This window comes from Furipterus horrens, unplaced genomic scaffold, assembly GCF_987537825.1.
Source record: "Furipterus horrens unplaced genomic scaffold, mFurHor1.1.pri manual_scaffold_17, whole genome shotgun sequence".
In the NCBI taxonomy this organism is placed as follows: Eukaryota; Metazoa; Chordata; class Mammalia; order Chiroptera; family Furipteridae; genus Furipterus; species Furipterus horrens.
The window spans coordinates 27,595,750-27,610,453 of NW_028327187.1; the positions used below are offsets into that span (position 1 = coordinate 27,595,750).

At 40.9% G+C, this 14,704-nt stretch overlaps 1 protein-coding gene across 1 annotated transcript; it reads right to left on the minus strand.

Moving 5' to 3' along the window:
* Positions 1–531: 531 nt before the first annotated feature.
* RBMX2 (RNA binding motif protein X-linked 2) lies at positions 532–14,318 on the minus strand. The gene is made up of 6 exons (XM_090264535.1): positions 14,263–14,318; positions 13,918–14,033; positions 9,579–9,630; positions 4,834–4,963; positions 2,482–2,659; positions 532–1,780 (listed from the first exon to the last, which is right to left on the minus strand). The coding sequence occupies exons 1-6, from the start codon at positions 14,265–14,267 to the stop codon at positions 1,332–1,334; spliced, it is 930 nt and encodes a 309-aa protein (XP_090120661.1). The 5' UTR covers positions 14,268–14,318; the 3' UTR covers positions 532–1,331.
* Positions 14,319–14,704: the final 386 nt, after the last annotated feature.

Sequence of the window (14,704 nt, forward strand, 5' to 3'; positions counted from 1 at the left end):
TTGCACATCTAAGAGCCAAGCTAACACACCAGGTAACCTAACTTAGTGCACTCACTATTAAAGCTCCCATTCTGTTTTAGAGGGTGAGAAATTCAATTTTAATAATTCAGTAGGGGTGTTAAGATCCTGTGAACTAGTTCCTACCAAACTCACAAATGACTGTTCACTAAAACAGAAAGAACACTGCCAAAATGGGAAAGAACTGTCAAGCAGACCACACAGATATGCAACATAGTGGACAAAGTGTTTCCATCTCAGCAAGAGCAGCCATTTGAAAAGCAGACTAAACTCCAAAGCAGCCTGCTGTGTCTAGAACATGGAACTGGAGCTTGCTAGCTAACCCAAATGCCCATCCACTAAAGAATGCATAAATAATATGTGGTATATCCACACAATGAGATATTATTCACCCATAAAAAGGAATAAGGTATACATGCTACAACATGGATGAACCTTGAAAACATATTAATGAAAGATACCAGACACAAAAGGTTATATATAATTTCATTTATATAAAATGCCAAAATAGGTAAATCTATAGAAATGGAAAACATATTAGTGGTTGCCAGCAACAAGGAGAAGGAGGGAATACAGAATAACTGCTTAATGAATACAAGGTTTCATTATGGGGTGATGAAAATATTTTGGAACTAGATAAAAGTTAAAATGGTTACTTTCATGTTACGTGAAATTTCATCACAATAAAAACAAACAAATAAATAAATAAATTGGAAGGAAAAATGTGGAGATATATATCAACCAAAAAAGCAAAAAAAGAGACAGAGATGTTTAAATTTTCAAACACAGGATAGGGTAGAGAGGGATCAGGCTGATGTTATAAATCATCACATCTGCATCAAGCTGTCTAAACCTAGTTAAGCCACACTACTCTATGGGATTACCTGCCAACTGGAAAGGTCACTGCAAAGGCTCTTAACATCTAGCACCAATGCTAGAATTCTAGAATTACCTGGTATTTCCCCTTTCCTGGACATTTCATCATTAACTGGGGTCATAAATTCAAGGGCCAAACTTATGAACCCAATTTTAGGATACATACTCTTAATAAATACCAAGCATATTCCTGGGGACAATGGATTTTGCTCAAAACTCCAAGACATTTGGGTCTTGAAAGTACAGCTCTCTCAATGACTCTAATAATCAAGGGATGAAAGAACACGGCCTCAGAGATTTTATAGACAGAGACAGTAAAAGCATAACTGAACTTGACTGCCTCTTTAAAATGTAGTTCATTTCAATTCTATTGAGCACCTGCCCAGGCTGCAGCTTCAGTGATGCTGGCGGTCACTGGAATTTGAGGGGTCCAGGTCTCAGGAGTGCCGGGCCTTTTTAGGCCTATGGAATTTCTCGCGGCTCCTACTTCTACTTCTATGGCTATGTCCCTCGTGCCGGCCAGAATGTGTATGTGAGCTTTGACCTCTATCCTTATCCCTGTTTTTTTCTTCTCTTTCTTCCCTCCTGCTTGAAGACTTGTGCTCATGCTTAGGTTTCTCCTTCTTCAGCTCCCTCTCCCAGTCCTCTGCTCCCCCACGACAGGTTGTCCTGACCTCAGGGGAGCTGGTGTGGTGCTTCCATACCTCCCTGGACTCTGGCTTCTGACCCTTTTCTGAGTCCTTGCTGCTGTGCTTTTTAGAGCCAGGGTCATCCTTTTCCTTTATTGTCTTGCTTCCAGGAGTTGAAGAGGAGGCTGGCTGCTCTGCCAGTACCTCCCAGTCAGTCTTCTCTTTGTCTTTTTTTCTTTTCTTTTTCTCCTTTTTGTCTGGAGGAAAAAAGGGGGTGCAATCAATAATAAAAGGAAAATAGACCTATAGTGAAGTGTTTGAACACTCTTAAGCTTAATTCATACCAAGCAGGATTTTTGCAAACTCTTTTCAGCAGAGGATACAATCCCTAAATTCAAACTCTTCTCATTATGTAATGAATACACATGATTTCAGACATAATAAAAACTGTTACTTGGAAAGAAAAAAATAAAATGTTTCAGCCCCATGATGACTTCTAAAAAAAAAAAAAAAAAGAAAGAAAGAAAGAAAAGAAAAGGAAAACAAGGGAGATGGAGGATATGCAAAAGGAAAGCATCCTTGGCAGTACAGTAGTCATAGTCTAGCCTTCCAGAAAAGTGCCTCCGAGAAGCTAAGTTTCATCTGTCACCCTTGAGGTGCCAAGTTGCTGTATAAGGCAATCCCATACTTAATTACCTCTTGAAAGACCCTGCTTCCAAATACAGTAACTTTCTGAGGTACTAGAGGTTAGGACTTCAACGTATAAATTTTAAGGAATACAATGCAACCCATAATATTATCCTTCTGCTGACTCTACCTCTCCTTTCCCCATTAAAGTAAGGTTCCCCACACCTCCCCCTCCTCCACACTTAAGAATTGATTATCAAGTCTCAGTGAGTACTAGGAAGATCAAACACTAACACTACCCAGAATCTTCTCTTAGGTCCCAATGCTTTACCTTTCTTGTGTTTTTTGGTGGGTTTTTCATCTTCAGAGCCCTCAGATGAATTCAATGAGGGGGTCTGAGCCCCACAACCCTTATCATGGAGCTCTTTGGTCACAATATCCGTTTCTTCTGAGTCCTTAGGAGCCCGATAGTTCGACACGTGATCCACTCGGATAGTTCTTCCTTTGATCTAAGAGAGACAGGCAATCCTTCATCAAAGATAGACCTCCTATCAAACTATTTGAACCCAACTGCAGAGAGCCATGGTTTGAACTAAACCCATTACCTTCCTGCTAATTCTATTTCTGGGAAAATCTCTAAAACAGACCTAACTGGTGTGTCACAGCACATATACCTAGATATTAATTTGCTCAGCTCTCAGGACAGCCAAGTGGGGCTTGAGGCAGCTGGAGCCATGGGGCAATTGTACTAGGTAGCTTCCTCAGCTTACCCTAGGGTGCCATACTAATATCTTCATGTTTTGCATGGTCACGAAGTGAAAAAGACTGGGAAGTTCTGCCTACAAGCAGCAGAGGAAAGTGTGATAATTTAGATGCACAAACAGTAAATTAGCCTCAATCTGTAACATTAATTTATAGTGAAATATACCTTGGCAGCTAGAAGAAATCCTGAGATCGAGCTCAGTACTACAGTTACTTCCTCAACACAGCAATGGATGAGGCCAAAGCATACCAGCAGTTGGGAGGGGGGAAGGAATCTAGAAAGACCACTGTCTTATTTTCTTTTTTTCTAGTTATGCTTAATCACTTGGTTATTTCATCTAGTACTGAAAAGGCCACTGTCTTTTTTCATAAGCTCTCACACCTTGCTCCACTACCACCCTCCCAAAACAACTGGCTCACAGATACTTTCACTGTGAATCAAACTCTCCAGGTGAGCAACAAAAAAATATTAACCACTCGCCCTGGCTGGTGTGGCTTAGTGGCTTGAGCAACAGCCTGTGAACCAAAAGGCTGCTGGTTCAATTCCTGGTCGGGGTACATGCCTGGGTTGTGGGCCAGGTCCCCAGCTGGGGGCATGAGAGAGGCAACCAGTTGATGTGTCTCTCACACATCGATGTTTCTCTCCCTCTCTTTCTTCCTCCCTTCCCCTCTCTAAAAAAATAAATCTAAAAAAAATTAACCCCTCACTTAAAACAAAACACAAAAACATTCAGGCAGATACAGACTCATTCCATAGGCAAAGCCATCTGAAATTTGAAAATTCTGGCTTTCATATTTCTAATACAAGAGCAGATTTTTATTCTTACCTTTGGCCTAAGCAGCTTCTATCATCCTTCCTATTCCCCATTTCAAAACATCTTTGAAAACCTTCCTTTTATGGGGATTCCCTTTGACTGCTGGCTCTCTTTAAAAATCAAGCCTTGCCCTGGCCAGTGTGGCTCAGTTGGTTGGAGCATCGTCCTATAACCAAAAGGTTGTGGGTTTTATTCCCGGTCAGAGCACATACCTAGGTTGTGGGTTCGACCCCCCAGTCCATGCGCACACGGGAGGCAACCAATCAATGTTTCTCTCTCCCTTCCCCTCTCTCTAGAAGCAATGAAAAATGTCCTCAAGTGAGGATAAAAACAAAAAATCAAGCCTGGAACCTTGTTCCACCCTGTTCTATAGTCTTCAACTGTTCCACACTGGTACAATCAGTGACAAACCCTCCAAGTCGAGGGTCAACTCCCAGCCTGTGACAATGCTTGTTAAACTGCAGTGCTTTACCTAAATGAGTGTAGGGACCATGTGGAGCATAGGTAACCCTAACTTGCCCCATCCCTTTTGCTTAGCCCAATGTCTCACTTACAAGGGTTGGTTTTATTGGGAACAGAGGAGAGAAAATTTCAGAATGAGTTACTTTTGTAGAATTTGTCATCAGATTTTAACTAGAGAACATCCAGGGCCCAGTACTGACTGCTAAGTCAGTGGAGACATATGACAGACATATAGAGCTGTCCTAGGTCATGAAGTCATGACAGAGCCCCAAATGCCCTGACACATGACCGCATGGAAAAGCAGTGTTCTGCTAGTCTCTTTGTTCTCCAACAAACCAGAGTTAAGAGTGGAATATAAAGGAGAAAAATGTAAGAAATAAAGAAGGGGTGGGGAGGGCATGGTACCTATCCTTCTAGAGAAATAGTTATTAAGAGGTGAGAAAAAGGAATAGGATGGAAGGGTCACGAGCAAATGGAATTAGTTCCAGGGATTATTTACTAGTATGTCCCCACACCTCTACAACCCTCACAACATACTCAGCTGACCAGTACTGTCCTTGAGCATGTGGAGATTAGGTGAGAAATGAAACCAAACCCATATACAATAAAAGTCCAGCCAAATCCTGCTTAGTAAGAGCACTCACCTTGATCCCATTAAAATTGTCAACAGCCAGAATTGTGCTCCTCTGGTCTTCATAGCATAGGAAACAGAATCCTTTGGATTTCCCAGTCTTCTTGTCCCGTACCAGATTAATGTTCACAATCTCCCCATATCTATTTATTTTATAAAAGAGTTGGTTTAAAATGCAAAAACTTTCAAATTAAATAACTAAATAAAATTCAAATAACATAATCTGTGCAGGAAAAACATCTAAGTCAAGATGACATAGGTTAAAAATAAAAAATTAGACAAGGATATAGCAAGGACACCCAATTAAAACCAAAGATAAATTCAAGCCCCTCCCCAAAAGGTCCTAAAACATAATAAAAGTGTAAGCAATAAAATTTTATGTATAAATTAATTTAAATTTTTAATTAAAAAACTTAGAGATACAAAGAGAAATAGCGAAAGTTGTAAGAGATTTTAACATATTTAAATTTATAACACAAAGTTGATAAAAATTAAGTCAGAAATTAATGTAACTGATATATAATTATGTAATATAAATACAAATAAACATATAATTAATAATATAACAATTAAGTTGTTAACAAATATTACTGTCAGACTAGTAGATATAGAGATATATTTGAATCTTATAAAAAGACAACACTTCCTTCTCAAGAATCCATGACACATATATTAAAACTGACTATAGCATAGGTCTCAAAGTAAACTTAGAACCCGAAACCTACTATCCTGGCTACAAATAAATGAAAGAGAAAATTAAACATAATAAAAGAAACAGTCAATGGCAGACGATTTAGAAAATTACAAAAATGAAACTACTATATACCACAATTTATGGGATGCAGCTAAACCCATACTCAGGAAAATCTGTATCTTAAAGAAGTTTACTGTTAAAAAAGGGAAAATAAATATAAAAGAAAGCAAATCTAAGAAAAGCAGATGAGAGTTACTAAAATTCTACCTTATTCTGTATCCAAAAGATAAATTCCAGATAAGTTATAAAGCATCACAAATTTAAAAAGTCATAAAAATAAAATAGGAATGGGTGAATACATTATATAACATGATCACGTACACATACCTGGGCCTGAAATCTAGCATCTTACTTAATAGAAATTACTAGAGATGATTCAACTAAGATCAGGAACTATTTAGCACTATTTAACATTGTAGATATTAGCCAATGAAATTAGCAGAAAACAGATATAAGAAATGAAAAAAGTAGTAGTAAAACTATCTGTTTTAAGAGCATATATAGTAGTAGTATAGAAAAACCAAGAGAATCAATGGTAGAAAAACCCAAGAGAATCAATGATAAACAGCAATTTTTTTTAAAGTATAAAAATTCAGTAAGATGCCAGGATAGGAAGTTAACAAAAATAAGTCATCCTCTTACATACAAGCAGTAATCAGTTAGAAGATATAATCAAATGTATAAAGCCTATATAAAGAAAAACTTTTTAAACTCCTGAAAGATACAAACATATATTTAAACAAATATAAAGATGTCCCTTGTTCTTGGATAGAATGAGTCAACATCATAAAGATATCAAAATCTTCCCCAAAGTTAATACTGAAATTTAATGTAATCCCAATTTAAAATACAAGTTGTGTTTTTCCCTGGAGCTGGATAAGTTGATTCTAAAGTCCTTGTGGAAAAAATTAACAGAATAGCTGGAAAAACTTTTTAAAAAATAGGGAGGAGTAACTCTCCCAGATATTACACACACTGAAAAGTATCTATGATTAATTAGTGTGGTACTGGCATATGAAGAGAGAGATAGAGCACAGGTGCGTGTGTAGGGAGAAATACTTTCTAATTATGACTCCAAATCCAGAAGCAATTAAAAAAAAGACCACATAACTTTGACCAATAAAACACCAGAGGGGGAGGCTATAAAGTGACAGACAGCATGAGGGAGTTTTTGGAACTGTTCTCCATGCTAACTGTGGGAATGATTGCACAAATCTTTACCTGTATTAAAAATCATAAGACCATATACCCCCTAAAAAGTCCATTTTACCATAAGATAATTTAAACGTATGAACGAATACATAAAATAATTCTGCACATCATAAAAATCACAATAAGCAAAGTCAGAAGACAAATGACAAAGCAGGAGAAATATTATTTGCAACTTACTCCACAGATTAAGGATCAAAGAGCTATTCTTTTTCCTTTTGCTATAAAGGACATTAACAGGATAACTGGCAAAGTTGAATAAAGTCTACGTATAATCAGTGTTGATCTCCTGAATTTGATCACTATACTGAGATTAAATCAGAGAATGTCCTTATTTTGTGGAAAATACACATTGAAGAATTTAGAGATAAATGGGCATTGTGTCTGCAACTGACTTTCAAATGGTTCAGAAAAAAATAATATATATATATATGGAGAGAAATAATAAAGCAAACATGGTAAAATGAGAACAACTGGGGGCTCTGAGTGAAAGGGATAATGGTATTCTTTACACCACTATATAACTTTTCAGTTTTAAGCCTGAAATTATTTCCAAAAAAAATGTTAAAGAAAAAAAGTTTATAGGAGCTGGCTTGAAAAAACTAACAGACCAAATTGGAACAATCTGAGCATCAAGAAATAATAATGATAGCACTGTAGTATAATACACCAAACGTTTAAAAAATAAGTCTATAGTAACAATACATGACAATGTTATAACAAAGAGTTAGTATCCTTAATAAATGAAGGACTCTTGTAAAATCAATTAAAAAATGAGGAACACACCAACAGAAAAAATAGGCAAAGGATATGAACAGACAATTGACAAAAAAATAATAATGGCCTGTAAATCTATGAAAAAATGTTCTATCTCATTTATGATGAAATAAAGGCAAAGTAAAATAAAATCAGAAGCCATATGGCAAATATTTTTTAAGATAACCATTGCTGATTAGGAGTCAGAAAAATAAGCATTCTAGTGAGAGTGGAAATTGATATAAGCTTTTCAGAGAGCAATATGGCAATGTCTATAAAAATCTTAAAAATGCTAACATACGGATCCAGTAATTTCACCAAGGAAATCAACGGGAATGCATACAAAGATGTAGATACTACAATGAACATGGAAGTATAATTTATAACAGAAAAATATTGGAAATTATGCCCAACATTTTTTAAAACATAAAGAAGTACATCAAATTGTTAACAGTTTGCATTAGTACATTCTATTTTCTTCTTTATACCTTTTCTTTTCAGCAAACTTTCTATAATGACTACACATTAAATTGATAATCAGAAAACAAAATATTTTTTGAAAGCCACTGTTATCAGTAACAAAGGCAATCTTCATGGAGAGCAATGTGTGTAGCCATAACAGAATTATAATAAACATACACACACTAGCTGATGATAACTCAAGGCAAATAAGACAGAAACAGCTCCTAGATGAAAGGCTTGTAGAAGTTCCATAATGGGGTGGAAATTATAGGCTGCACCTGCTGTGAACTTCCTGATGCCCAAAAGTTGGAGGAAGCAACCTCTATCCCTGTCATGGCCCTCTGTCTGTGTGGGCTGCCCAGGGCTTCCACCACAGCCCTCGCATGTATATTGCCCAATTTCTTTCCCCTGGCCTTCTGCCCTCTATGCTGCCCAAGTACTCAGCCAGGGCCATCAGCCTATGGAATGGCCCCAGCCACCCCTTGCTATAACAATGTTTCTGCCAGGGTGTGCTGGCTGTGTTTGTGTGCTACATCCTATTTGCCATGGTTCTCTGCCTGTACATGCTATCCAACTTCTGCAACAGTCCCCTCCCCGTGCAGACTATACAACCCATGGGCTGTGGCCCTCTGCTCTTGTGAGCTGCCAAGGCCCTCTAGCCCTATAAACAGTCTAATCACTCTGGGTAGCTCCAGGGTTCTGCCCAGCCCCTCTTCTACCAGCTGCCACTACCACTGTGAGCTGCCAAGTCCCTCTCACACCCAGGACTGCTGCTATCATCTCATAGGATGAAGAACATAAGGTTCTCCTATTTATTTGTGTTCCCCATCAGCCTGTGATTCTCAGCCTCTGGGTAAAGAAATTGGTTCTGCTCACCAACTATTGCCTAAACCTTTTGTTTTTTTTCACCAATTCCTCTGTGCTTTGCCCCCATTTTACAAGGCCACAGATATGTGAGCCCAGAGTGCCCTGTCATCATGAGTTACCCCTAGTTTGTAGGAGCCTGAGGAAACAGACCAATATAGTATCTTCATGGGAGTTGCAGTCTGTTCCAGTTTAGGCCCACAATGAACAAGCCCCATTGTAATATCAGTAAAAATAGACCAGAATCCCCAAAACAGCCTCCTAAAACATTCAACTTCTCAGATTATCCATATTGGAAGAATTCTAGAACCATGTCCTGTGACTGATCTAGACTAGAGTAGGAGCTCCAGCCCTTCCCATGCAGGCATGCCAGTCAGCCTAGAGTTAAAATAAATGGCTTTTGCCCTGGCTGGTGTGGCTCAGTGGATTGAGTGCTGACCTGTGAACCAAAGGGTCGCTGGTATGATTCCCAGTCAGAGCACATGCCTGGGTTGCAGGCCAGGTCCCCGGTTGGGGGCACGCAAAAGGCAACCACACAGTAATGTTTCTCTCCACCCCCTCCCTTTCCCTCTCTACAGAAATAAATAAATAAAACATTTTTTAAAATAAATAAAATAAAATAAAACAAATGACTTTTGTGATGCCACAAAAAATGCATTATGGAAGGAAACTACTCTGACAATCCAGAAGGCAGGAAATGAAAGGGGACTTACTGTGAGAACACACAGATGATGTCCCCTTCAGTCAGTTCATAAGGAAGTCCTCCTAGAAGAGAAAACCACATTTCAGTTCCACAAACATTTACCAAGTGTCTATTACATACCATGCACTAGGCCAGGCACTGAGAGTGCAAACAAGAGTAAGCCACAGGACCTTTTCTCAGAGAACTCTGTCTGATGCAATGATAGAAGCATATATACACTGCAACAGCAGTACAAAAAAAGGAGTGACTGAGAGGAAAGGTCAAAGTCACCACTAACCAAACTAATCTTCCTCATAAGTAAACGCTGATGGACAAAGCAGATTGCTTCCAGCACAGAATTCTGCTTCCACAAACGTATATTGAACTCACCTACTCTTTACTCATAAATTCACCACTAAGATCCAAAATCAGTTCAAATATGCAAATATTAACTCCACCTAACATAGACTAAATAAAGATAACTTAAATATTTCATAGAAAATAAGTTCCTTCCTCACCTGTGAAGTGGGGATATTAGTACGTACCTCCCAGAATTGTTATAAGAATTAAATAAAACACTGAATATAAAGTACTTAGCATCATGACTGGTGCAATCATCCCTTTGAATAAAGTGTCAAATTACTGGATGTGACACAAAGTGAATGTAGAGATGGTAATGTGACCATGGACAGAAGGCAGAAGCTAATCAGATGAGTAAAATGAATTCTGAAGGAAGGGGATTGGGGTGGGGGATAATTAATAGTAATATGTGATAGTGGCTAAGACCATGAGTTCTAGAATTCCATAGTTCTGGATGTTCCACTTACTAGCTATGGGACCTTAAAAAGTGCATTAACTGGACTTCTGGCCAAGATGGAGGTGTAGAGAGACACGCTGCATCTCCCTCCACAACTAACAAGGAATACAACTACCTCAAAACTAGAAACAAACAGAAGTTCCAGAAAATCAGACTGCATGGAAGTCCAGAAAAGAAAGAAATAAAGAAGAAATACTCATCCAGACAGGTAGGAGGACCTGGGGCAGAGAGGACGCAGTGTGGTGGCGGCGGCGGCGGTGGCAGCAGCGGTGGCAGCAGCAGCAGCGGCTGTGGCAGGCCAGCAGAAAGTGCAGTCACACATTTTAAAAAGGCGGGAGGGACACCTGGGGAGCATCCCCAGCTCCTCACTGGACCTCGAAGCTCACAGTCCCAGCACCAGGGAAAATTAACCTCACTGCTTCTGACTGTGCAGACCACTGGGGGTTGGGGCAGAGGAAGAAACTGCCGGTCTCTCAGCAGAGTCTGCTTGTTTAAAGGGCCTCCATGGTCCTATAACATCTGCAGACCCATCCACTCTAGGAACGACAGCCAGGGCAACACCTAGAGAGGCATCAGTCCCATACAGAAGTGGTAGAAGTGCCTGGAAAAGGGGCGAGTTGTGAGCATGCGGCATTGTTCCCTCACAGACCCATCCCCCACAAACAGCACCACAACATGGTGAAACAGGTCGCCCTGTACTGACGAATTCCTAAGGCTCTGCCCCTTACAATATAACAGGAGCAACAGCTCTACCTGGGATGCGGAGGCAAACAAACACAGGAGCCTGTCAGAATGAAGAGACAGAGAAGTATGGCCCAAAAAGGGGAATGGATCAAGGTTCCAGTGGGATAACTAAGCGACAAAGAGATAGCCAACCTAACAGATGAGGAGACAAGACAACCTAACAGACGCAGAGTTCAAAACACTGGTGATAAAGATTCTCGCAGGCTTGACAGATATGCTTGAGTACGGCAAATGCATAAGAGAAGAAGTGAAGGCTATGCTAAGTGAAATGAAAGAAAATCCGCACAAAACCAATGGTGAAGGGAAGAAAACTGGGGTTCAAATCAATGATTTGGAACATAAGGAAGAAAAAAACAGTCAACTAGTGCAGAATGAGGAAGGAAGAATTGAAAAAAATGAGGAAAGCTTCCCAAATTTTGTGAAGGAGATGGACATACAGGTCCGGGAAGCATGGAGGGTCCCGGGTAAGCAGGACCCAGAGGGGACCACACCATGGCGCATCATGACTGAGATGCCAAAGGTGAAAGATAAAGACAGAGTCCTGGGGGCAGCAAGAGAGAGGCAGAGAGTTGCCTACAGGGGGTGCCTATAGGACTATCAGCTGATTTCTCAGAGGACACTTTGCAGGCAGGAAGAGACTGGCAAGCAGTATTCAATGTGATGAAAGGCAAACTACAACCAGGATTAGTCTATCCAGCAAAACTATCATTTGGAATGGAAGGGCAGATGAAGTGCTTTCCAGACAAGGTAAAGCTAAAGGAGCTCATCATCACCAAGCCATTATTATATGAAATGTCAAATGGACTTACTTAAGAAAAAGATCAAAACTATGAACACTAAAATGACAACAAACTTCCATCTATCAACAACTGAATCTAAAAAACAAAAACAAAATCCAACTAAGAAAACTGTTACAGAACCCCTGGGCTGCTCCAATTGAAAACAAACCCACGGGCTCTTGAGTAAGGGGCCCGATTGCCCACCGCCAAAATTATAACTCTCAATACCAGAGTTTAGTGAAAAGAAAAAGAATTGTTTATTTAACAGTTATATAGATTTAGTTATTTGCGGATTTCTGTTGTTAAGTCTTATGCTCTTTAAAACACCCACAAACACATATCCTTGCCTCACCCCCTTCCAAACCAGGATAGTTTTAGGAAAGTTAGAGAAACCGTTTCCCTACTTTCCAAACACAGTTCAGCTTTACCAGCAGCTGCCAATCACTCAATCTGATTGGGGAGGTCCTTTCTGTGCTGTGGTGCCCTCCAGCTCTCAATGCAGAACCGCCTGGATTCTCAGCCTCCTTGCAAACTGCCTTCTTCCTGCAAACCACGCAGATCTCCTCTCCTCAAAACCGCATGGTGAGAGCCTCTTAAAGCAGCCTGGAGACCCCTTCTCCAAGCCACATGGAGAAGGCCTCTTCACCAAGCCACGTGTAGGGAGCACACGAGACAGCGAGAGCGCGAGAGCCCGAGAGCTAAAATGTCCGCAGCTGCTTATATATCGCTGACTGCGTCCTCTGACGCAGTGGGCGTTGCAAACAGTTCTGACCATTCACAGACCCTTACGTAGGCTCTGTGTGCTTTCCATACCGTCCCCTGGTTCAAGACTCCTCCCATCTACCTGAGGCTTTGGATGCATTAAAGCCATTTTGCATAAGAAAGAAAGACATTGGCCACCAGCCTCAGGCATGTGGAGGCATTCTGAAAGCTGCTTCCTTCTCCCCATCCCCCAGCAGCAAACTCTGGGGATTTTTGGACTCCCCTGTTTCTGTAACAAAACCAGAATAGGAACAGAATCATAGGTAGGGGGGGTCATTTGGAGGGTTATCAGCTGGGAGGGGGGAGGGGGAGAAATGGGGATATGGTGCAGGGATTAAGAAGCATAATCAGTTGGCACAAAATAGACAGGGGGAAGTTAAGAATAATATAGGAAAGGGTGAAGACAAAGAACTTATATGCACAACCCATGGACATGAACTAAGGGGGGTGGGATTACTGGGGGAAGGGGGGTACTGGACAGAGGGGAGCAAAGGGGAAAAAACTGGAACTACTGTAACAACATAATCAATAAAATATACTTTAAAAAACCAATTTCATATACAAAAAAAAATGTCCATTAACCGCTCAGTTTCCTCAGTTGTATAATGGAGGAAAGGGGATGATGGTAATGCTATCAGACAAAGAAAGACAAATACCATATGATTTCACTTATATGTGGAATCTAAAATCCAGAATAAATGGACAAAGAAAACAGAAACAGACTCATAGATCCAGAGGTCAGACTGGTGGTTGCCAGAGAGGAAGGGGTTGGGGGACTGGGTGAAAAAGGTGACACGATTAAGTACAGATTGGTAGTTACAAAATAGTCATGGGGATGTGCAGTACAGCATAGGGAAGACAGTCAATAATACTGTAACAACTATGTAAGGTGTTGGATGGGTACCAGACTTAACCAGGTGATTACTTTGTAAGTTATATAAACGTCTAACCACTATGTTGTATACCTAAAACTCATATAATATTGTATGTCAACTTTAACTGCAAAATAACAAGCTATAAAAATAACAGTCTGAGAAACAAGGTGGCAAAACTTGTTACAGTGCAACTATCAGAGCATTGATTTGGCAGGGAGAGCAAACCAGACATGAGGGAGAAAAGAGATGGAAAATAGGTTTATGTGCAGACAGCATAAAGAAATAAAAGTGGGTGATGAATGTCAGGAAGAATTAAGATCAGAGAAGCTGAAATGTTACAGAACAGGGCAGGAGAGAATGAGGAGCATTGCGGGAGAAAGATGTGCACTTCACCCAGGAAGATCCAGGCGCTGTCTTTGTACTCGGAGTGCCAGGATACCTCCTCCGCCACCCCGAGCTGGACCTCACGTTCATTCAGCTCATTGATCAGCTTCACTTTAGTTAAAGGGCTGCAAAGTGGGGAGGGGGGGAAGCGGACAAGTAAGTGCGGACGGGCCTGGTGTAAGGAAGAGCAAAACTAGCGGACTAATTTTCTAGTCTTCAAGTCACTCCCGCCCCTCGGCTGACGCTCTTCCAGGTCAACCCGGTGGGTCACCCCTAGCAGCCCACCCCCAACCGACCCCCACCGCCCCCACAGCCCCCAACTGCCCCCTCCTCAGTAAGAAGCTGAGGCCTTACTTCATCTCCGCGGGTTCGCGCTCAAAACGGAACTACCCACTATGGGCGTGGCTGCAGGGCACAAGCACGGCCCTCATGTGCGTAGCTCCTGTAGCGCCGGAAGTGCCCCGCCGCTCCTAAGGGCTACCTGGTGCCGAGGCACGACGCCTGCGCATTAGTGCAAGAAGCGGCTTTATTCTTCGGGGTTGGGGCAGTAGCTCTTCTAGTGATCTTTCCTCTACTACCTAGCCAGCTCTCGCTGCTCTACTACGGAACCCCCAGTTCCTGGACGACGCCTGGCAGTGATTGGGTTAACTCTAAATATTTGCTGAATGAATGCTTGAAAAAGGGGTCTGATATAACGACTTTAGTCCCCAGCCTTTGCTCCCAGTGCAAATCCCCACTAAGGCCAGTCGCTCACACACACACACACACACACACACACACACACACACACACTCAT

What these genes read in the sequence shown, in the direction of transcription:
- RBMX2 (XM_090264535.1), bottom strand. An exon ending in ACAATTTTAATGGGATCAAG is followed by an intron (nt 2,660 to 4,833) that starts GTGAGTGCTCTT and finishes TGTCTCTCTTAG; the next exon opens with ATCAAAGGAAGAACTATCCG. An exon ending in CACCAAAAAACACAAGAAAG is followed by an intron (nt 1,781 to 2,481) that starts GTAAAGCATTGG and finishes TTTTTCCTCCAG; the next exon opens with ACAAAAAGGAGAAAAAGAAA.